Genomic DNA, 24,087 nt, shown 5'->3' on the forward strand with positions numbered 1-24,087 from the left:
GAAGATCCAGGTTTAGTCCAAAGTACCCTTGTGGCAGCTCACAACTGCCTGTGTGTAATTCAGTTCCAGGAGATCTGATGCACTCTGCAGGCTCCTGTACATACTTGGTACACATATATGCAGGCAAAATACTCATGCAAATCAAATGAAAATAAATTTTAATAGAAAACTGTGGATATCATTCTGGCAGCAGCTCCCATGAGCATTGCACTTTTCCACACTGTCCCGTGTACACTTCTTCTTCAGCGTGTGTAGCAGTCAGTAAGCTGTGCCAGCCAGACCTGACTGTATTCTTATGGTTGTCAGATGAAGTGCTGTCCAGGGAGTGTCTCGGGAGCCCCCATGTTCCTTCCCCAGATCAGGAGTAATACCTCTGAAGCTCCCCCTGTTGAAGCCCACATAGGTGTTCACCCACAAACTGAGATCTCAAGCAGGGTTTGGGATGTGGCGAGTTTTCTTCCCAGTCCTCAGGAAGTCGGGACTCCCTTGCCACCGCCTGTGGGTGAAGTCTTGGGGACCAGCCCTTCCTTCAAACCTACTCACTCTTGACTCACTGAGCATGCAGACTCCGGGTGATTTCCTCTGATCCTCTTCTTGGCTTTACCGCGCCACCGGAGGAACCGTCTTGACTGCCCTTGCTCCAGGTGTGCTGGAGCCGAGGCTCCCGGGAGCCGCACCCTCCCCTCTGTGGTTCCGCAGCCAGGAGGAAGCCACCGCATGCCATCTTCCCCCGTCAGCCATGCAGGCCCCAACAGACCTCCTTCCTTTCGGGGCCAGATGCCACAGATTGCTTACTGAGGTGTGGCCGGCCCCTCCTTTCCCCGCTGGGATTCATCTTTTTGAAATTACATGATGCAGAAAATTGCCTGTCCTGGGAATCCAGCACTCCCATCTCAGTTCTCCTGTTCTAGCCTGGCAATGTGGCTGCCCGTGTGAGTCCTGAGTTTTGGAAGGATTTTGCCAATTTGGGTTTTTGTTTGTTTGTTTGTTTCCTTTTTTTCTTTTTTGTGAGACAAGGCCTCTATGTAGTCCTGGCTTTCCTAGAGCTTGCTTTATAGACCAGGCTGGCCTCAAACTCATAGAGATGCCCCTGCCTCTGCCTCTCAAGTGCTGGGATTAAAGGTGTGCCCACAGTGACCATTTGTATTCCTCACTTTTGAGTTGGGTAACTTTTTCTCCATTCACACCATAAGATACCAGGCTTCCTTCTGGTCCTCCAGAGAAACTGGCTCCTTCCTGCCAATATGTACTTTGATGGCCAGTTTGCATTGTATCCTATCGTTCTGGGCTCTCAAGTGTTTCCTGTTACTCTAATTCCTCAGCTGGCGGTGACCTGGGCTAAAATGCTTTGTGACTGACTGTGGCTGAGACTTGAGTTTTCCACTCTCAGCCCATGCAGTTCTCTTCTTTTTCCTGTGTAGCTCCAGTCTCTCCCAGACCCCAGAGCTGTTAGAGCCTAGAGACCCTGTTCTTACGAGGAGCCTTGAAGGAGAAGAAGGGCGGTATAGCCCCACCCCCAAGGGCTTGGTTTGGGTCCTTGGTATAAAGTAGTATCTATATCCATACATAAGCCACCTGTGTACTGCTCCAGGGGCCAGGAAGAGGGCCACCCTCGACACATCCCGAGAAACAACAAAATCCTGCCTCACTGTCAATTACAGGTGACTTGGAATAGTCAGGTATCAAAACTCTCCCCATCGGAAATGACTTTTGGCCAGACTTCGATTTCACATTCAAGCCTGTCTGGTTTCAGCAGGCTTTGTGTGATAGCACATACATTGCCACACTGAGACATGCGTTTCAGCTTTGTTCTAATCAGGTTTTTCAGTAGAGAAAGAACCATTTCCTTCCCCTTCCCTGCCTTCTCTTCACACTGCAAGGCCAAGCTGAGGCTGCCTTCATTTGTTTTGGCAGACTATTTAACCCTTCCTGTGGAAGCCTTCTCTGGCGCTGGTGGGCGAGTTGAGCCTTCCTGTCTGAGCTGTCTGGGAGCAAAGGCAACTCCAGGGTATCCACAATGGCTCCACCAGCTTCCGCCCATTTTTCTGCTAAGTGTAGTGTTCCCATTCCTGGCTGGGCCATGTGCCCATGCAAGTACCCTGTCCCGGCCCATAGGACACATGAAGGAAATGCACTGGTGATGGTGTTTCTCCAGAGCAGCCTGTGTGGGAGCCGGCTTCTGGACCACAGGGGTGATGTCCCCACACAGAAGATTCTGGTGACTTCACTAAGTCACTGGACTGTCCTCCGCATATCCCATCGTGGCCCTTGGGTATGGGGGGGAGAGGATTGAGACAAGACCTCTGCCTGCCTTGAATTCCTGAGCCTCTTTCCTCTCCCTCCTAAGTGTGATGGTTATCCCCACATACACAGAGAGCCCTGTTGGTTGCCATTCCGATGCCCCCAGGAGGGCTCCTGGAGTTGTACCAGTCCTGAAGTAGCAGTGTGGCACACGGGTTCAGAACATGCTTTGCTGGACTATGGTGAAAATTAAATGAGATCATTAATTAATTAAAGGGCTTAACATAAAACCTAAAATTGTTCCCTGGGATTAAATTTTCTTATTTTAGCCTCAGTGCTTGGCCCATTGCCTGTGACATAATAAATCTTCAGCAGATTATTTATGGAATATGTAAGTGAGCTAACTGTCCAGCAATTGTCTTTTGTTGTTTGTGGATTTGGTCTTTATTTGTATGTTTGTCTTGAGGCAGGATTTTGCTAGTTACTCAGACTGGCCTCACTCCTGGCCAAGGGACCAGCCTCTCAGTGTAGGTGGGACTTGTAGCAAGTGCCACCACATTCAGCTTAATTGTGTGTTGTGTGTGTCATCCCATGTTGTCCCCGCCCCCGTCCCCGGTCGTGTGTTCCCCCCCCCCCCCCAGCCCTTTGTCTCAGGATTTAAAAGCATTCAGGTGGATAGTAAGAAAGAGGCTGCAGAGCTGGGTATGGTGGGACAGGCCTGCACTTCCAACACTCTAGAGATGCGAGGCAGGAGGGTCCACAGGTTCAGAAGGTCTCGGCTACATAGGCAAGACCCTGTCTCAGACAGGCAGAAAGTGGGTAGAGCAAGAAGTGAGGTTTTAACTTCAGCTTTGGTACCTCCCCACCCCCAGTCCCACATCAGCCTTTAGACCCCTCCTTGGCTACTCTTCCGCCTCTTTCTGGTGTTGTTAGTGAACCCACACATCAGAACTAAATGCTGCTACCATGTTTGGAGCCTAGGGTTATTCCGTGACAGCTCTAACCTAAGGAGAAACAGTGGCAGATGTCTGTGCTGTGCGCACCTGCAGCAGCCAGGCAGTGTGAGAGCGCACTTGAGAGGCAGTGAGTGGGCTGCAAGGACCTCACCGGGCAGGTAGGTGCTACAGGACGCTTTCGCAGTGAGCTCTGAGTTGTGCAGAGGGTGCATCTTCCAGATGAGGGAGAGCCAAGAGCAGGCCGCCTGCGGAGAGGGGAGGAGAGAAAACTGAGACAGACAGTTGGTAGGGCCTAGGGCTGTCGTGAACATTCCTTTGGGGAGGGAGATTTTGGGTTGCTCTGGTCAGCCTAGACTAGCCTTAAACTAAGCAATCCAGCTTCCTCTACCTCTTCAGTGCTGGGATTACAGGTGTAAACCACCACACGTGGCTTTAAGAATTCCTTTTTTCTTGTTTTGAGTGAACTCTGCTCAGTAAATAAGATAGCATATTACAACTTTGTAACTTCAGGGGCTGTCTCGGACCTGAGAGGCTAAGGCGGGTGGATGCTGCCTCCTCAGTCTCTCCCCAGCTGACAGTTACACTGTCCAGTGGGAACGTCCAGTGGGTCGTATGCCTGCCCTGCCCCTTGCATGCTGCCCTCTCAGAGTGCCTTCTCTATGCCTAACGCTCCCAGGGCTGGGAAGAAAGCATGGCATGTTAACTGGCAGAATCAGATGCCAGAGGCTGTGTGCTGTGACTCAAGGTTATCATTGAAGCTTTGTGGGTGCCTCATGGGGCTGGTTCCCAGAAGGCTGATGGAGGCTGGTCGTACATAAACTTCCATTCTGTCCACCAGAACCTGCTACTTCTCACTGCCTAACTCTCCTTAGCTCATGTGACAGTCTCTCCTGCTCCGTGGGTCTGTATGGCTCTTCCTTCCTCTGCCTGTTAGCTCCATCCGTGACCCAACTTTGGTGTTCTCTGCATGGAGGCCATGTTCCGGGATCTGTAATTGCTGTGACAGCAAGGCCCCCATCACTGATCTGCAGGTGTCCATCAGCATTATTGAGAGGAACAAATGGCAGTTTCATAGCACTGTTCTCCAGCCCCCTGCAGTGCCTCCTGCTGTGGCCGTTGAGACTTTAGCCTCAGGTGAAAGCGGGAGAGTACAGACAAAAGAAGGGTCTTCACCTCAGAATTGGTGTTCAGTCTCTCCCTTTCCCCATTGGTTTATTTGAGACAGGATTTCATTATCTCTGTGTAGTCCTGGCTGGATTTGAACTCACAGATACCTGCCTGCCTCTGCCTCCCAAGTGCTGGAATTAAAGACGCGCACCACCGCTCTTTGTTGAGACTCTGGACTCAGTCTTATTATTTAGCCTTGCCTGCCTGCTTGCCTCAAACTCCAGGCTGTGCGCTACCACACTGGGCTCTTGTTTTGTTGTTGTTGTTGTTGTTGTTGTTGTTGTTTTTGGAGGGTGTGTGTGTGTGTGTTGAGGCAAGGATGGTGATAGGTAGCCCAAGCTGACCTACAATTTGAAATCCACCTGCCTCAGCCTCCTGAGTGCTGGGATTGCATGACTATGCTACCATGCCTATACATGCTGAGAATGGGAGCCCAAGTCCTTCCCTCCCTTTCTCCTTCAGCGTCGTTTGGAAAGCTGTACGTTTGGGTTTTACTTTGTCTTCATTGGATTCAGACTAGGTGAAAAAGCTGACCCCAGAGCTGCTCTCCTTTCCTACACTGGTGCTGTTTTCATCTCCTTCCCATAGGAGAGAGCCCGAAGCTGAGGGGCCTTCTTGTCTCTGCTGTGGGTTCCAGGTCCCCCGCTTGATACAGACAACTGTCTGGTAAATAGCTCTTGCAGTCTGAGTTAACGTTGACTAATTGAAAGCCAGAGGAGAGAGCTATACGAGTTCTAACAAGTATCCCTGGGCATTTGGAAACACTGCTTTAAGGGAAGGGAAGGAGAACAGAGGTGTCCTGTTATCACCTGGGTCGTCATGACTCCCCCTTCCCCTTCTGGCCCTGTCAAAGGCTGAGGAGGCTCTCCTCGACCCACAGGTTTGTAGTGGGCTTCCTACCCTGTCTGCAGTTTAACCATGTCCGCCTAGCCTATCTTCCATCTCCCTGGCATCCTCGCTTTTGCTCCCCGGCCAGCATGGTCATAGTTCACGGGTGCTGGGTTCAGATTCACACAGAACTCTTAGCATCTGGTGAGGCTGGTGGGAAACTGTCTCTCTGGACCATTGCTTTGGTGTGACACACACCCCTGCCCAGTTCTGCCTACCCCACCACCGGTGCCTGGGGCTCTAAAGGATCATGGCACTGTGCCGTAGGGGTCATCGTGTTCACTCACCTCGCGGATGATCTGTTTTAAATAGTTCCGACTTTGGAGCTTGTCTTTGCAGTGCTGACGATCAAACTCCGGTTTGTGTGTGCTGGGCAAGCGCTCTACCAGTGAGCTCTAGATGCCCGTCTTCACTGGTCCCTTTCCCACTCAGCTTTCCGCTATGCTCTTGACATCTGGACCTGTCTCCATTGAAGAGCAGGTGATGTGGTGACTTTGAGCCCCTCACTGAACAGGATGATGAGTTTAGAAAGGCTGAGGAGCCAAGCCATAGATCATAGGACCAAGAGAGGGGAATTTTGGTCCTGTCCATGGTTTTCCTTTTTAACAGCATCATATCTTTTCTCCCAGAGACAGGGCCGAACAACCTCAGCTGGGCCAGCCAGACCCTTTAAAGAGATGTGATTCACTTTCTGTCACTCTGGGATAGACACTGTATTAGAAGTGCAGTGACTCCCCAGTCTACTCTCACAGCTCTCCGAAGACGTCATAGGCCTGTCCCTCTGTGGGCCTGTGTGTCTGCAGGGGAAGGCGGGAACTCCACTGATGTTTCCTGCTGTGAGCACCCAGGAAGCTGCTGTCTTCTAGTGGAAACACAAGGGGATTTTAGTCCCACGCCTGGTCACTGAAATGCTCCTTAGTGTTGAGCTCTCCCAATGCTGCTACAAAGGAGTTGTTGTCGGCCCTGAGACATTGGCACTGTCGGAACAGCAGTTGATTTATGACTCCAACCTGAACTTGATGTGGCAGTCCGCCAGGCCTGCCTCCCAGCCCCCTTTTTGCCCACCTGATTGGCAGGTGGTGGATGGTGAGGAAAACATGTTGCTAAGCAGCCTGGCTTCAACATTGTGCTCTTGCAGTTTGAATGAATAGTTGCAGTGTTCAGAAAAGAGGGGACTTTGGGTCTGTCTCAGAATCAGAGGGAAGGGGGTCTGATCTTGGCACGGGGCCATGCCTGACTTGGAGGAGTTTGGACCCTTCACACCCCTGCCCTTCCTCCTTGGTGCCGGGGCCCAGCTCTGCAGCTGCTCCCCTGTGAAGACCCTGTTGCACAACCATTGCTGTTATTACCTTCTCTCTCACCGAGCACGGGCCAGAGACCAGATCTGAACCTTCAGTGAACTCCTCCTCTGCCGTTCGGTCTCTGTCCTTGGGGCATTGAAGATCCCTGATCTTCCTGAGTTCGAGGACACTTGGGTCCGCAGAGGCAAGGCTTCGCTTCCTGCTGTGCCAGAAGCCTGTAGCCTAGCTGTCACTCTCAGTCTTGGCCTGGTTAGGCAAAGCAGTGAAATAAGACATTTGTTTTCAGTGTGAAATTGTGTGTGTGTGTGTGTGTGTGTGTGTGTGTGTGTGTGTGTGTGTGTGTGTGTGTGGACAGAATATAAAAACCAATGTAAGGAGAGGTGAGGGTCAAGGAGGGCCAGAGACCTCAAGCCAGGGGCTTTGGGGGACCTCATTTAGTCACTAAAGGGCTTCTTTGAGCTGCCCCGTAATGCTCATGATAAAGTCTGCCCTGCTTGTTTGGAGTGAAATAAGAAAATTCCCAGGAGCAAGCAGTCACGGGAGGTAGGTGGCACAGAGGGTTCCCCTCGTAGCCATCTCTAGTGGTATGTTCAGATAAGCTCTCCCAACCCAGGGGGAGCCATGGGCAGGGAACAGGTCACACAGGTGGCAGGGACGTGGTCACTGTCTGGGTTCTCAGCAGCATGGCTCCATGCTGGTCCCTCCTGGGGGCCATGGAGCTCCCAGCTGTCGTGATGGGGGAGAAGTGCTCAGAGCTCTGGGGTCCCAGGAGCCTTGAAGCACTGCTCACTGTTACCTGCCGGCAGCAGCACTTACCCTTCAGCCTCCAGGAAAGCCCAGTGTCTTGGTAAAGAGAGTGACTGTGGCCTAGGAGCCCAACTCTACCTTTGTGTGTTTCTGTCTCTCTACAGGATGCTACAGAAGCAGAGAAGCGGGATCCCCAGGAATTAGTGGGTGAGTACCCTGGGGGCATGCATACTCTGATCCCTTGCCCTGAGCAAGCTGGCTTCCACTCATGCCAGGTCTCTGCTCTTTTGGGTATCTCCCTGCTATGAGCTCCCAAGGCCTTTGGCATTTCCTAGGGTGACTGGGTGAGACCTCAGGCAACATTCTTTGAAAATGGCATTCTGTGTGCGTTTTTCTGGGCTTTGGGTGGCTGCCAGTGTTGTCAAGGGAGTTTAGAGTCCTGTACAGCTGGGAGCTCATCTTGGTCTTTGCTTATTCCACTTGTGCCCTGGACCTGACCTCTCTGTCTTTGTATCTCCGTGTCCCCACTACCATATTCTTGGTGCTCAGGGAGTCAGCATGGGGCCTCTGCAGGCACTGTGCCTTGTCCCAGGCAGGAACATGGCTCACAGCCTTGGCATATGCGGCCCTTGGTAACTTTGGAGAGTGGAATAACTTGTGGGAAACCACATTCCATCCATGCCCTCTGCCAGCCCCAGCATCCTAAGCCTTTTAGAAAGCCACTCGTTAGCTTAGCCATGGACTTGGTAACGGCTCCAAAAACTTGACCCAGGGGAGGTTCCTGGTGTCACCTGTCAGAACCTTCCCTCCGCAGCAGCCATCACCTGCTCCTTGGCCATTGTGCTAATCTTTAGAAAAAGTGGGCTCCTCCTTTTTTTGGTTCTGTTCCCAAAGGACACCTGCAGAGCCCACTCCTGCATCTCCACGTGTATGTTCAAAGCTTATGCTTTCCAGCCCTGGGGGTTTAAAGCTCAGAAACTTGGCTTGAAAGTATGTCTCCAGCTGCCCTTTTTCCAAGAAGCACCCATTTGTTGTGGGTTGTTGACAAGTGAGCGGTTTTCCATAACTAAGTGCTAGGAATTATTCATTCTGTCTTCCTTTGGACCCATTGGGCAAGAGCATAATTACTCAGCCTTGATCCCTGGGTTCCCTGATAGATAGTTTAAGTCTTATTTAAAGAAGTAAGGGGCTAGAGAGATGGCTCAGTGGTTAAGAGCACTTGCTGTTCTTACAGAGGACCCAAGTTCATTTCACAGCATCCATGCCGGGTGGTTCACAAGTTCCTGTGACTACAGGTCCAGGGAGTCAAATACCCTCTTCTGCCCTCGGCAGGCACTTGCGAACACATGATGCACATACACACACTCAGACACATTCACACATCTATGTAAATCAGGAACCAGAATTTTCTTAAACCTTAGAATTTGTTCTTTAGAAAATGACACTTGGGATATGACGGCTTAAAGGGCGGAGCAGGCAAGGTACACATCTAATCGGAAGCCAGTGGCCTACAAGACCAGGTGTAGCGGGAGCTGCAGCCTCTTCCATCTGGGTCCCACTTCACTCTGCTGTTCACTACCGAGAAATTTCAAGGCTTGGGGTCAGAGAGCAACCTGGTCATGAACTCCTCATCTGAGCAGCCTCAGAAAAGTGGTAGAATGTGTGTGGGCATCAGCTGGACGTCTTCCACAACCAGCGTGGCTCTTTCTCTGGTTTTGTTTTGACATTTCATTTATTTATTTATTTTTAAAGATTCATGTAGTTAACACAAACTGGAGTCAACTACTATGGGGCTCAGGCTAGCTATAAAATGGCTGGTCCTCTGCCTTAGCCTCTCAAGACCCAGTATTCCAGGAAATGCCACCACACCCAGCATCTGTGCCATGCCTTTGAAATCGCTTTATTGAGATGCATTTCATAGAGCAATTTCATAGTTGTGAGTTTAAGTGTGCACTGGTGAATTTTTATAGACATAGCTGTGCTAGCCCTACCAATCATCAGTTTCCACCCTTCTTACTGGTCCCTGGTGTTAACTCCCCTGTGCAGGGGGAGGTAAGTCTCAAGTAAGAAGTGGTCTTGATGGGAGTTCTGCCCTATTTTGACAACTTCATATAAATTAGGGCCCATTGACCCTTAGACCGGACCATTCTGTCACGAGGGCCATCTTGTGCATGATAGGGTGCTTAGCAGTAGAATGCTCTCTGCCCACTGGGCAGCACAAGCGTTCTTGCTACCTCCCCCACTGAAATAACAAGGCAAGTGTCCCTTTGGGGAGCAGAAGCACCACAAGTTGAGTGTGTGGTACAGATTGTGGTCTTCTGTCTGGCTTTGTTTTGACACTGTGCTTTAGAGATTTCATCCATGCTGCTGAGCATAGCCGTTCCTTTTCACTTGTCTGTTTGGGCTAAGGAACCTCTCACTGTATCAGACATAGTTTGTTCATTCACTCTCTTGTGGGGGACACGGTACATCTTTCCTCTGCATAGATGCAGTGCTCTTTTCTCTTCGAGGAGTAGGTGGTGAGTCAGTTCCTCTTCAGCAGAGTGGCTTCTGATCATCATGCCATGTTTGCTGCCCCCTCTGTCTGAGCTCAGCTCCTTTTAACTGAGCCCTGGGTGTCAGATGTGTAGCCTGTCCCACCTAAAAGAACAAAGAGCCAAGAAGCCAACTCTCGGGCCTCTCCGGCACTGCAGCTCCTGACAGCTGCTGGCCTGGCCTGGAACAGTGCTGATGCAGCTTGGGGGCGAGCTCCAAGTCACTCAGGAACCTCCTGTTTACCGCCCATCCAGTATCCTGCAAGCATCCTCAGCCCCTTTGGGCTTGCTGACCCTGCTTCCTCCCTGCTGTATGCAGAGTCCCTGGGGCTAGCTGCTCTGCTCAGATCCTACCTGGTGGCCATGGATACTGCCCATGTTTTTTGACAAAGGCATTTGCAGGGCATGACTCATGCTGACAGCAAGCTTCTCAAATAGTAAGTGCAGCCGCCCTACAGGCCACCCCGGCACAGCCGAGCAGCAGCTACGGGCAGAGGCACTGCCCTCAGGTGTCTGGACACTGCTTAGCAGACTCCCGAGACAGTGGTTGGGCCTCTGGCTACACACAGGGCAGCTGTCTCCTGTGTTGGATTTGTCCCAGTACTTAGAAGAGAGTCACTGGAGTCTCTCTTGAAAGCCTGCGAAGTAAACTTTTACTTTGTTGTCCAGAATATGCCACTGTCTTGTCATTGACTTCCCAAGAATAGCCCTGTTTCTACCCCTACTCTGAAGGGGTTCCTTCTCTTGTTCTACTGTCTACCGATTATGCCTCAGTGGGTGGAGGGTTGCTACGGTAACAGAGTCACACCCTGTTTTTCTAAAAAGCTTTCCTGGCAAATGCCAAAGGGCACTCTTTGTCTCTGTCACATGCACATATACCCTCTCCAGCCCCAGCGCCTGCCAAGACCTTCTTGCTTTTGTTACTAATGCTCACAAAATGCCACGACCAGCTCTTTCCAGCTGCTTCCACTCTCAGCTAGCCCCTGTAGTTTGAGCTCGGACCTAGAACTTCCTCTTATCCCGGGGCTGGGAAGAAAGAAGAAATCAAGATTCAGCTTTGGAACACCTGCCAGAGCTGGGTGGTGCCCGGCTGAGGGCCAGTGGGGCTGGTAGAGGAGTGCAGCGCACTGACAAGTGGGTAGTCCCTTCAGAGACTGTTCTCTGCAGCCACTGCATCTCAGGCCCACACGGGACCTTTGATCTGTGGGGCGCACGCAGCCTGTGCTTAGGGTGTGTCTAGTTACAGCCCATGGCGGTGCTGAAAGCCAGCAGCGCACTTGTGTTCTGAGACTGCCTGGGCCTGACCCTGGCCTCAGTGTGTTTGTAGTGTGCACGAGCCGGAACTAGCAAAGTCCTCAGGGTTTGGGATCTCTGAGGCATTGTCCCCCGACTTACTCAGCACTGCATTCGTCACAGATGGCACACTGAGCAGAGATCAAAGCACCTTATCAGCCAAGAAGAAAACATTAACCTCCGCTGGCTGCAGTGGTGCATGCCTGCAGCCCCTGCTGATCAAAAAGCTGAGGCAGGAGAGTCGCTGCAGCCCAGGAAGTGGGGCTAGTCCGGGCCCTGAATGAGTGACACACACACACACACACACACACCCCTCTTTTTGTAAGCCCTTGAGATCTGGGATTGTTTTAAAATCACGGCTAGAGAGGAGGCTCAGCAGCTAACCCATTCTGCTCAGATAGGGCCTGAATTTGAGTCCCAGCACCCCCCGTGTTCAGGAGCACACAGCCTCCATACTCCACCTCCAGGGGATCTGACGCCCTCTCTAGTCTCTGAGGGCACTCGCACTCCCATATGCAAGGAACCCACACACAGACATAACAGACATATATGTAATTATTAAAAAGTAAAATCTTTAAAAAATAATAAATCCAGCCTTGGGACAAGAGACCAGGAGGTCTATGCCGCTCTAGCCCCTTCCACCCAGGCATGTGTCAGCCCTAGAGAGCTGTTCCAAGAAAGGGCTTAGGGAAAGGCCTGGCACACAGTAGGTCCGCAGCAAGCATTCCACTGGCTGCTGCTGGTGGTGGCTTTGGTGGCCCCTCCTCCTGCCCCGCCCTAGGCTGTTTGTTCATTGTGTGGCCTTTCCATGAGTGGTTATTGAAGAACACAGCAGAACCCTACAACAAACAGCCCATTGTCTGTGTGCTCCCGAGCAGGGCACTGAGGTCCTGGACGGCCAAAGGCTACAGGGAAGGGAGTGAGGAGAGAGGAGGCAGGCTTGGGTGGGCAGTGGCCATTCTCGGAGGGAATTGCCCTTGGGAGTTGTGAGTCTTCCTGTCAGAATCAGGCCTTTTGTTCAGGTCTTTTTATGCACAAGCTGCTTGGGACCCAAAACATCGGGAACCCTAAACACAGTTTCTCCTAGCCTAGGCAGGAGAGCTCCAGACCAGAAGGATAGTGCCAAGCAGCTGTGACTCCTAGAGGCCTGTGGAGGCTGGACCTGGCTTGTACTTAGGCTGACTTGTGTCTCTTCCAGCCCTGGGTTCAGTGTCTTCCACCAGGCAGAATTACACTGTAGAAATTGGCACGTAGGCTGGATTGTGGCTCCTCCCTTCTCCCTCCCGCAGCACTTTACAGGACATGCTCTTTCCTTAAAAGTTAGTCACGGAGCTTTGTAGCATGTGTTATTTACACCTGTCCCCTCTACCTCAACTTCCCTTCTCCCAGGTTGACACATGGCAGGCTTCTGACCATTTGATCTCAACTCAGGTAATATTCCTGGATGCCCCTGACAGCCTGCTCACTGTCTTTACAGCATGTTTCCCTCTCTGGAGTCATTTTGTGCTTGTGCCTTTATTTATCACCCCTGGCCTTTCCTCCCAACCCCAGAATTCCCTCTGTTTCCTCAACAGCCTCCTTTTCTGAAAGGGTCCGAAACATGTCACCTGATGAAATCAAGATCCCACCAGAACCGCCTGGCAGATGTTCAAATCACTTACAAGTAAGCGAGGGTCGAGCTGCCCACATGGATGAGATGGCCTGGGTTACACTGTCTGGTTGGGCCATGACCTTCAGAGGTCATGCTGGGGAGAAGGACCAAGTCAAACTGCCCGATGGGCAGAAGCCTGCAGTCTTCGATACTTCCTGTAAGCCAGATCTCAGGCATTGGCAGCCACTGCCACATCTGTCATGTGCTGCCCTCTTGGGTCCCTGGTCTGTTCTCACTGAGGTTCTACGTCTACAGCCTCACTGAGCCAGGGGACTTCTCAGGGAAATTTGACAAGAAACTGAGGACCCATCAGAATGTAAAATCAGTTCCAGAAGTGTAAGGTGCAGCGTTTAAACGCATAGTTTCTGTCTGTGTTCCTAATTCAGCAGCTTCTGCCTGCAGACCTGACCCAAGGGTTTTAACAGTCCTGGCTGTCCTGGAACTGGTTTTGCAGACTAGGCTGACCTTGAACTCACTGAGATCCACCACTGCCCAGCTCCTGACCCAAGGTTTTAAATGCCTAAGGAACGAAGTCGCTCGTGTATGCAGTTGACTGTGGGAAACAGGGCCCAGTACAGCTGAGACTTCACCCATGTGCCTGTTTCTCCTTGTCCCTCTGTTAAGTCCCCTCTGAGTGGGATCTTTCAATTAATAGGGCAGGTGCCCAGGGCTCCATAATTGTGGACCTTTCCCCCTGTCCTGCCTTTGATCCCACTTCTTCTGAGTGCCCCCAGCTGTCCATCAAGTGCATGGCCCCACCCGAACGGATGGATGACTAATAGGTCCTAGGGCTGAGGAATGCAGCAGTCCAGGAGAGGGCCAGAGTCAGGACTAGGGCACAGTACAGATTCTCTTCCTTTCCCAGAAGTCTCCTCCCTTGGCTAAGTTGTCTGCCTCCCTCCCCATCACCCCCCAGGATGGCGTCACCCTCCATGCCAAACAAGTTGAAGCCTGTAAGGACAATTCTAAAGGCCTGCCAAGCAGATGCAACCAGCCACTCAGAGCTCTTAAGTTCAGAATATTCTTTTTTGATCCTCCTGGGGGTAGGGACCACAGTATTTAAACGAACAGCAGAACCTGTGATGGACCTGGACCCCAAACAAGGCAGCTGTAAGCTGGGGTTCACCTCGAGCTGCCGAACCTCCTGTGTAAGGCCTCCTGCAGTGCCCTTGACGTAACCCCAAGGAGAGGGCTTCTCACGGCCAGCTTCTCGCTCCCCGCTAGTGAGGTGCCTTCCAAACCTCAGGCTTCTTCGTGCCTGTCGGCAGAAAGGAAATCAGATTGGGTCTTCTGACGGGGGGGGGGGGGGGGGTGGTGGTGTCACCTCTTCTAATAAAGGCTCAGGGGAGCTGCTTAGGGCTTCTAGCCTCTCCCAGCTCTGGCAGGGAAAGTGCTCCCCAAATCTTTTCTTTCTGAGAGTCTGGATGTGTCGCTGCCCGGCACTTAGCCCTTGAACTGAACCCCTGCTCATGTTCCCAGCTCAGACCACTCTTCTCAGAGGAAGCTCTGCCCTGAGTTGAGTCTCTGGGGCCTCCTCACTGGCACTAGGCAACACTGATGCCATCAGTTTTAAGGATTTTCTTTCTTTCTTTCTTTCTTTCTTTTCTCTTCTCTTCTCTTCTCTTCTCTTCTCTTCTCTTTTCTTTTCTTTTCTTTTTGACAGGGTTTCTCTGTGTAGCTTTGCGCCTTTCCTGGAACTCACTTGGTAGCCCAGGCTGACCTCGTGCTCACAGAGATCCGCCTGGCTCTGCCTCCCGAGTGCTGGGATTAAAGGCGTGCGCCACCACTGCCCGGCAGTTTTAAGGATTTCTATTGCTGTGATTTAAAAAACTATAAGCCAGGCGGTGGTGGCACACACCTTTAATCCAGCACTCAGGAGACAGAAGCAGATGGATCTCTGAGTTCAAAGCCAGCCTGGTCTACAGAGCAATTTCCAGGACAGCTAGGGCTACACAGAGAAATCCTGTCTCAGAAATAAAAACAAAAACAAAAAGAATGGACTTGCCTAACATGCCAGTCTTACGGAATCATTTTCTCAATTAAGATTCCCTCTTCCAGGCATGTGTAGGTTTGTGTGGAGTTGACAAAAACCAGCCAGCAGCACAGCCCCGTCACAGGCTTCGTCTCTAGGCCTGTGTCACCACCTTGGATGCTGGCACTGCTGTTTTCCTAGACGGGGCAGCCATGGAGGAGTTTGAGAGATTAGCTCTTGACCCTTGATTGTGAGCCTCGGTTAACTGGTGAGAGCCGGCTCTCTTGGCCACCTTACAGAGAACACTGTAAGGTACAGCTCTACAGTAGAGCCTGTGCCTGGCCTGCATGAGGCCCTGGTTCCATCCTAAGCACCACCAAAAATAAAATTTAAAAAGGCATCTAGACAGTTTGAGACCAACTCCAAAAAAGTCTGCCTCCCTCCCTCTGAAGTGGCGGCACATTTTCAGATCTCAAAGACCTCACGTGTTGATGCTTAGATCCAGGGTTCACCCTTGCTCATCAACTCTTTTTTTTTCTTAATATATTTATTTCTATTTTATGTGCATTGGTGTTTTGCCTGCATGTATGTCTGTTTGAGTGTCAGATCCTATGGAACTGGAGTACAGACAGGTGTGAGCTACCATGTAGATGCTGGGAATTGAACCTGGGTCCTCTGGAATAACGGCCAGTGCTCTTAACTGGTTAACCATCTCTCTAGCCCCACTCATTGACTCCAGACTTTACGCCCTCCTTGGTGGGCTGGGGTTGTTGGGAGCTGATATCCCCTTGTGGGGTTGGTTCTTGGCTTCCGGGTAGCTTCTGACTCGGTCTTTCTCCCACCCTGTACTGACATCAGAGGATGGGTCAGGAGAAATCGGCAATGGCAAGTGACTGGTGCGGGCTTGACTTGCCTGTGCAAAACTGGTCAGAGACTGGGCGTCAGCTGAGACAATTGGCATTGGGTTTCATGTGGTCCAGGGGCACAGACTGGATTGGGGGGGGCAGGCTCATGCCATGCTCACCCTCTCGCCTTCACAGGACAAGATCCAGAAGCTTTACGAGCGAAAGATAAAGGAGGGAATGGATATGAACTATATCATCCAGAGGAAGAAGGAGTTCCGGAACCCCAGGTGAGCTCCTCCGAGCCTGTAGGTGACAGTGTGAGACGAGGACCAAGGACACCTTGGGAAGCTGTCAGGAGAGGTCCAGCTTTGATCCCATCTGAGCCCAAAGTGGCTTCACCCGGACTTCCACTTAGACTAGATGCCTGCTAGACACGTAAGAGGTTTACAGATTGAATATAGGTTCAAGGTGTGAGCTACTTACTCTGCAGTGATGGCTAAGAGGCCTGGCTTGGGGGGGAGGGTGCAGAGATCTTTGATTGGTGTGTAAAATGAATGAAAAAATTTTCCTAAATTAAAAAAAAAAAAAAAAGAGGCCTGGTTGAGTTCTGGTCACCAATCTGGTCCTAAAGGAGGACATTCAACAAGACAATCACTAGAGGCCCTTCCAACTCAAAACACTGGGGTTTGCCTCTTGGTAAAGGGTCTTAGGAACAAAGCTATGTCTGGGTCTGGGTCTCTTGTTTGAGAGTCTTTGAGATAGGGTCTCACTATGTAGACCAGGCTGGCCTCGAACTCACAGAATCTACCTGCCTCTGCCTCCCACGTGCTGGGATTTGAGTGCTGTGAATAAAGGTTGCCCTACTGTGCCTATGTCTGGGTCTTATTCTTTCAAATACTCAAACTAGTCAAAACCCCGAGGAAGACTATGGTGCGTGACAATGGGGACCTATGCTAGCCATTGTGTGGATCTGAGTGTAGAAGCCCCAACTCAGCCATGCTAACTGAAGGCCAGAAACAGCTACATTAGACGTAACATGCCAGTGTTGTCTTGGCCCCTCATCCTGGCCCCCAGCCACAGCCATCTGAGGAGAGTGCAGAGCCAGAAAGGTCAGGAAGACAGGCTTCCATCAGGAGGCTGCACTGGAGGAAGTGAGCTGGGTTTAACGGTTTCATCTCTTTGTCATAGTCCCAGGAGCTGATGGTTCTGGTTCTGTACAGGGATGTGGGGCCAATACAGACACTGCTCACTGATTGTTCTGTTCCCTTTTCAGCATCTACGAGAAGCTGATCCAATTCTGTGCCATTGATGAGCTGGGCACCAACTATCCAAAGGTGTGTCCTGCACACATGGGCTGGAGAGTGATAGAGCTTGCTGGACTGGCTGGGACTGGGAGCCACGGAGAGGTCCGTGGAGCGGTCCTGATGGCAGTCTGACAGATGCCAGTGCCGGGCTGGGTCTCTGGGTCCCAACCAGTTAGAAGCCAGCGGTGGGGCTGCTGCCACTGCCGCCAGCTGAGCAAGTGCTCCTTCCCTGGGTCCTTAAGAGCTTCCTGGTTATCCAACTGGTGATCAGGGTGACAGCTGAAGCCCGGTGCTTTGGAAAGGGCTGGGGCCCCAGCCTAGGGGGATCCATTTCTGGGCACGTGCTCTCTGATGGTCTCTGACTTCGCTTGACCTTCTCTTTTCAGGATATGTTTGACCCCCATGGCTGGTCTGAAGACTCCTACTATGAGGCGTTAGGTAACTTCTGTTTATCTACTCATCCACACACCCTTCCATCTGTCCATCCAGTTAGTGACCTAGGTGTCCCCTATTTCAGGGTCTATGCCCAGGCCCTGTCCACAGGACTGCTGCCGACTTGGCCTTGGACAGACTGACTGCCCTTGCTGACAAGACTTGAACATAGCGATGACAGGTGGTTGGATCAGTTACCCCACACTGATGCCACTGAGTCAGCGCGAGCAGAGTAGTGGTAGGGCCGGGAGTCTTTGGCAAGCAGTTACCTGACCTGGCCAAAGGACTGGGGCGGCCCTGTTAGGAAACTGTTAGAGCTGAGCTTTGGAGATGTGTGTGGGAGCCAGAATGCCCTGGGCAGAGGAAGTGTGTTCTGAGGCCAGTGAGCACAGCACAGAGAACTGAGCCTGTAAGTCACCATTCACAAGTCAGAGCCTATTCACAGGTCCTGGCTCATTAGTGCACGTGTCTGTGCGTCCCTTACAAGTTTTGCCTTGAGTTAGTTACCAATATTTTTATTTACAATAAAATTCTGTATCTAGTGTTTCTTAATGAGTGGGAAGAGCCTTCTCTCAGGATCAGCTGACCATTCCCAGCAGGTCTGCAGCCCCCAGACCCTGGTCAAGGCCCACGTTCCATTCTGACCAAGGCCTAGCACTTCATTCATAATAGCCTGTGTCTTCTCTCCACAGCCAAGGCCCAGAAGATTGAAATGGACAAATTGGAAAAGGCCAAAAAGGAGCGAACCAAAGTGAGTAATGACAGCGGCTGGGCGGAGGCAGGTGTGGAGTGTGCAGGTCCTGCTGGCTGAGTCTAAGTCAGGAGTCCTAGGCTTCCTCCCACCCATACCCTTCACTGCCTAGTGAGGCTTTGAGCAGCATTGACCGTGCTCTCCTCCATCAGCAGACTGCTGTGCCCCAACATCTGGCTTGGCTTATAGAAAAAGGCTTGGTGTCCCTGATTCTGCCCTTAGACGTCCCCTCTGCAGAGCCCTGGCAGCTTTGTTTCTTATGGTCATTGGTGCCTCCTTGGCCTGATTTGAAGATGGTATTCCTTCTGAGAGAGTGGGCCAAGGCCAGCTCCATTTGTCCATTCTTGGCCTACAGAGCTGACCTCAGCCCCCAGCTTGTGTGCTTCCCTGTGGGTCTCCTGTCTGAGAGTCACACAAGCCGTCATTTTGGACAACAAGCACCACTTTGTAGCAGTGTGATCTGGGTCCTGCAGGAGCATCAGATTAACTCCAAGATCAAAATAGAGTCCTCCGTGCTGTACCGTAGAACCAGAGCCCGAGGCAGATAGCTGTTCATCAAGACACCAGCTCCTGCTGCCCTGTGACTCAGTATCTCAGCTTCTGTGGCCCACAAGATGCTCCCTTTGCCTCCAGGCTGAGGGACTGCAAAGCCTGGTGTGCTGATGGCCCTCACTGAGGCCTTTGTCGGCAGACCAGGAATGTAGGAGCTAGCGCCAGGGGATAAACTACGTTTCTCCTTCCTAACCGTTGAGTGACTCTCCCTTCTTTCTCTTTCCTCCCCCTCCGAACCCCAGGCTTAGTGCAGGGAGGTATCTGCAGCACCTGGGGACCACAGCTGTCCTTCCCCTGTGCGGAAGGCACCACCTCCTCCTGGGTGTGAGGAGGAGGGGTTTGGGGGGACGGTGGGCAGTGGTGCTGGGCATGTGCAATAACCTGTGATGCTGGGAGGGATCTTATCTTGGAAGAGGTGAAAAGCCCTTCAGGCTGTCTCAGGCACCTCCTCCCCCAGGTGCTCCCAGCCATGATGGTTTTCAGGGCCTCTTTTGTGTAAGTGCCAAACTCCTGTCCCCTGGGAGCAGACAGGTGGCACAGCTCTGCACATTCTCACTGTCCTCTCTCCCTGCAGATTGAGTTTGTAACGGGCACCAAGAAAGGCACAACGACCAACGCCGCGGCCACCACCACTACCACGGCCAGCGCAGCCGCTGCAGGTAGAGGCCGCCTCAGGGCAGCAGGCGGGCGGGCTCCTGGGCTTGGGGGGGGGTGTCTGTGCCCAGACTCCGCCTTGCGGTGTTCTGCTAAGTGTGGGCATAGCAAGTCTTGGGTCCTGGGGTAGGCTCTAGATTGCTGGCTCCCCTTTGGGTTCCTTCTGTCCTCAGCTTCTGGCCTGCCTTTGGGGTCCGGCTCTGGTTGGTTTTCATCTAGACTTCTCTCTTGTGTTACCCTAGATGCCCAAAAGAGGAAGAGCAAGTGGGACTCTGCCATCCCGGTGACCACAATAGCACAGCCCACCATCCTCACGACTACAGCCACGCTGCCAGCCGTGGTCACGGTCACCACCAGTGCCAGTGGCTCCAAGACCACTGTCATTTCTGCTGTGGGCACCATTGTGAAGAAAGCCAAGCAGTGACCAGAGGACAGCCCCCAGGACTTGACAGGACCGTGCAGCCCGGTGACTGCTGCCCACTGGGAGGTGCCACTCGGTTCCAGGACTAAGATGGGCTCCCCATGTGCCTTCCAAAAGGAACCTCTAAGTGACATTCCAGCCAGAAGGACATTGCAGCAGAGGCAGTGGGTGCATTGGACAGAGTCTGTCCATACGCCTCTTGATCTCACCCAATTAAAAGTACTGCAGTCTCAGGTCCTGGCATGTCAGATGCGCTGGCCTCTCCCTGCTGTGCTCGGGCAAACGTGGAGCTCAAGTGCCCCTCGTCTCGGTCAGGAGTTCTGCTCAGGATGAACAATGGCATGGCAGAAGCTATGGGAGCTGCCGTGATCATTCCCAATGTATGCCCGGTGGTATGGGCAGGTGGGAGCTCAGGGAGGGGTCAGACACATGGCCCTTCCTGGTGTCTACTTTCCTGACCCGGAAACCAGATCTCAACAGTTCTCAGGCAATAGCAGAGGCCTCTGCTCTCTTGGGTGCAGTTAAGCACTCCCCACATTGCTTCTGATACACGCCCAGGCTTTTGAAATCAGGCCAGTTAACAGAGGGCTAGGGTGTGATTCCCAACCTGCCCAGGGCAGGAGCAAGGTGTGGGCGCCTGGCCAAGGCCACCCCAGTCCCTCAGTGCCCAGTGAATGTGGCCAGCAGGATCCACGCAGTGGGGGAGATGAATCACCTCCTGCTCTGGCCAGGGCAGCAGCTCATTGTTCATGTGAAAGCCCTGCTCTTGGGAAGGTTTCTGCCACCCCACCCTTCCTCTGTCGTTATCTCTGCCCAGCAGCAGCCCCTGGGTAGCACCAGTGGCCACTCTTAGGGCCCAGACAGGTTCACCAGCCCAAGGTGCTAGAGGGGAAAGCCTGCCTTTCACGCCCCTGGCAGCTCTCCTTCCCACTCAGCGGAAAGGCTGGGTGTCAGAGGAGGAAGCCAGCCTGTAAAGGGTCTCATTGCTTCCGTGGGACCACCAGAGGCTGAGAAAGGTGCTTCTGAGTTTGTGGCTGGTGTTTGTTTTGTGATCCAAGGACTGACAAACTGCCTGTGAGATCCCTAAAATAAAAACTGAGTCACACTCTTCCCTTCTCTCTTTGACGGCACTCTGTGGGGGACGGGTGGTACCTGCTGCCAGCCCTTCCAAAGGCACCTCTGGAAAGGCCTGCCCTGCAGCCTCTGGCAGGTGGGGCCCTCATTGGCTCAGGACACCCAGGTCTGAGGTAAGCATCTCCAGAAGCTGCAGGGAAAGGACACTGCAAGGAGCATGTGATAGAGTCTGGGAATGCAGCTCAGTGCAGGAGGGCCCAGGTCCAGTTTCCTGTGTGTACCACATATACAAACCAGTGTGGTGGCACAAACCATAATCCCAGCACTTGGGATGCAGAGGCAGGAGTGCAAGGCTAGCCTCGGCTACATGAGAGCCTGGCTAAAAAATAGTCCTGGATGGGGATGTGGCCAACTCCCCAGCCTGGCTGCTGCCATTTCTACTCTGCTGCTTTTCCTCCAGTTTAAAGCAGTTTGCAAAGCAAAGGCTTCACCAGCTCAGGCTCCTCACAGCCCCTTAGGAAGGAAGGAAGGACTGCTGCGGTGGGTTATAAACTCGAGTAAATGGAAATCTGTAGTTATTTGCTTTATTTTATTATATGCATGGGTCTTTTGCCTACATGTAATTCTGCACCACGAGGGTGCCTGGTTCCCACGGAGGCTGGAAGAGTTACAGATGATTGTGAGCTGCCATGTAGGTGCTGAGAATTGAACCCCAGTCCTCTGCAAGAGCAGCCACAGTGCTCTTAACTAATGAGTCCTCTCTCCGGGCCCCTAGAGTGATGTTTTTAAAAAGTATGGCCAGGTGGTACATACATTTAATCCCAGCACTGGGGAGGCAGTGGCAGGGGAATCTTGAGTTGGAGGTCAACCTGGTCTATAGAGCAGAGTTTCAGGACAGCCAGGGCTACACAGAGAAACCCTGTCTTGAAAAAGCAAATAAGTAAATGAATAAAGGCTATAGTTCAGCTGATAAAGGTGCTTGTCACCCAGCCTGGTGACCTGAGTTCAGTCTCCAGGACCCACGTGGTGGACAGAGTCAACTCCCTGATGTCCTAAAGCACTAGTCCTCACACATGGAGAAAGACAATCAGACCAACCCGCAAGGTGGGCTAAGCCAGGGCGGCAGACACCCCTTAAAGGCCAGTGTGCAGCGGGGCTGGCTGCTTAGTCAGTTTGAAGTGGAGAACCAGAGGGAAGCTGCTGTGTATCTCCGACAGACAAGTGTTGGAGTTGGTCCCCATGGGGATTATCTTTGATAACATTTCCTCTGAGGAACAGCAGAATTTGTGGTTTTGCTTTTCAAAACTTGGCATGTTTTGCCAAGAGACAAAGAAAAGAAAAGGAAATAGCAGCTCATCCGATTCCAAATTCAGTGATGGAGGGAGGCTACCAGGAAAACCAAAGAGTCAATCTACTGGTCCAATCAGTCAGTTTGTGGCCCTGGCCCTCCTACATTGGTGGATGAGGAAGGTACTCTGCTCCGAGAAGCAGACAACTAGATGTGTACATTCATAGCAGAAATCACCAGGGAGTGGAGGGCAGACCATGCTGGAGAGGGTGGAGGTGTATGTCTCAGCAGAGGTAGCTCTAAGTCTTCACAAACAAATGAAGTCATGCTGGGGATCCCCTCTAGTGAACTGGCCATATTGACATAGAGTTCTGTAAATATGTGTTTTCCTCTTATCATGTGGTGTGTGTGTGGGCACGTGATGCATGTGCATGCACATTTGCAGGGTTGATACATACCTGTGCCTGTGTGAAGATCAGAGTTTGGCATCATCATAAGATGCCTTCTGGCCGGACGGTGGTGGCACAGGCCTTTAATCCCAGCACTCGGGAGGCAGAGGCAGGCAGAACTCTGTGAGTTCGAGGCCAGCCTGGTCTACAGAGCAAGATCCAGGACAGCCAGAGCTACACAGAGAAACCCTGTCTCAAACAACAACAACAACAAAAAATGCCTTCTGTTACATTTTTATCTTATGTGTATGAGTGTTTTACCTGCAATTATGTGTACAGCATGTGTGCCTGGTGGCCGAGGTCAGGAGAGAGCATCTGATCCCCCGGAACTGGAATTATGAATGGTTGTGAATCACCATGTGGGTGCTGGGAATCGAACCAGGGTGCTGTAAGAACAACACCTCTTAACTAATCACTTTTTTTTTTTTTGAGACAGGGTCTCACTATACAGCCCTGGCTGGCTTGGAATTCACTGTGTAGACCAGGGGACCTTAAACCCACAGGGATTCACTGCTTCTGCCTCCTAAAGGCTGGGATCAAGGGTGTATGTCACCACACATGGCCCACCTTACTATTTATGTGGGTGAGCACACATACCACGGCACACATGGAGATCAAAGGATGACTTTATGCTTTATGGAGTGGGTTTTCTCTTCCACCTTTATGTGAGCTGGGATTGAACTCAGGTCAACGTGCATCTTTGTTCACAGTGCCATCTAGCTGGCCCTCCACTTGATTTTTTGAAACAGGATCTTTCACTGAGCTTAGAGTGCTCTGTCTCAGCTAGACTGGGTAGCCACCTGCCTCCCGCCCTGGGGTTACAGGATCATGCCACCATCCCCAGCTTTTATGTGAGTGCTGTTTCTCATACTTCAGTGGCAGGCACTTTACAGACTGGTGAAATCTAAGACTCTGATCTTGAAGAAAATTTAAAAAGTTGATGTGGAGAATAAAAAGCTAAACATAGATTAGGGAGGAGACCTGGTCAGATGGTGTGGGTAACAGGAATCAGACTCGGATTCAAAAGGAAACCGTATGTTAGACATGTCTGGGCAGGAAAGAAATGTAAACATAGACTGACTCACAGATTGCTCAATAGTCTTTAAGATGTGGTGGTGGGGTTTTCTCAGATCATGCTGGAGTGTAGGAGAATGAACTATTAAGATATGTATAATGTAAATCCAAACAAAAAATACAAACATACAGAACTGGGGAAATGCTCCCTATGTGGGTAAAGTGCCTGCCACACAGATGTGAGGACCTGAGTTCAAATCCCCAGCATGACAAACTAGTTGGTGGTGTCTATTCCTAGCACTCCTAGGTTGAGATAAGAGGCAGAGACATGAGAAATAAGTTCACGGAGTACACAGTGGCAAACGAGGAAACCATCTCTGCCGGACAGTGGTGGCACACACTTTAATCCCAGCACTCAGGAAGCAGAGGCAGGTGGATTTCTGTGAGTTCAAGTCCAGCCTGGTCTACAGAATGAGTTCCAGGACAGGCTTCAAAGCTATACAGAGAAACTCTGTCTCGGAAAAAAAAAAGAAAGAAAGAAAGAAAGAAACCA

At 51.7% G+C, this 24,087-nt stretch overlaps 1 protein-coding gene across 3 annotated transcripts in view; it reads left to right on the forward strand.

Annotated features, from left to right (window-relative positions):
- Sap30bp (SAP30 binding protein) overlaps window positions 1-20,819 on the forward strand; it is a 33,578-nt gene extending 12,759 nt beyond the window's left edge. For all 3 annotated transcript variants that reach the window (XM_006993640.4, XM_015987134.3, XM_042283120.2), the window contains 8 exons: window positions 7,465-7,507; window positions 12,702-12,790; window positions 15,791-15,882; window positions 16,869-16,929; window positions 17,286-17,337; window positions 18,024-18,082; window positions 19,209-19,293; window positions 19,531-20,819. In XM_006993640.4, the coding sequence (XP_006993702.1) occupies window positions 7,465-7,507; window positions 12,702-12,790; window positions 15,791-15,882; window positions 16,869-16,929; window positions 17,286-17,337; window positions 18,024-18,082; window positions 19,209-19,293; window positions 19,531-19,712 (663 nt within the window). In that variant the 3' untranslated portion in view covers window positions 19,713-20,819. The remainder of the gene's footprint in view (window positions 1-7,464; window positions 7,508-12,701; window positions 12,791-15,790; window positions 15,883-16,868; window positions 16,930-17,285; window positions 17,338-18,023; window positions 18,083-19,208; window positions 19,294-19,530) is intronic.
- The last annotated feature ends 3,268 nt before the right edge of the window (window positions 20,820-24,087 follow it).

This window comes from Peromyscus maniculatus, chromosome 8 (genome assembly GCF_049852395.1).
Source record: "Peromyscus maniculatus bairdii isolate BWxNUB_F1_BW_parent chromosome 8, HU_Pman_BW_mat_3.1, whole genome shotgun sequence".
Classification (NCBI taxonomy): Eukaryota; Metazoa; Chordata; class Mammalia; order Rodentia; family Cricetidae; genus Peromyscus; species Peromyscus maniculatus.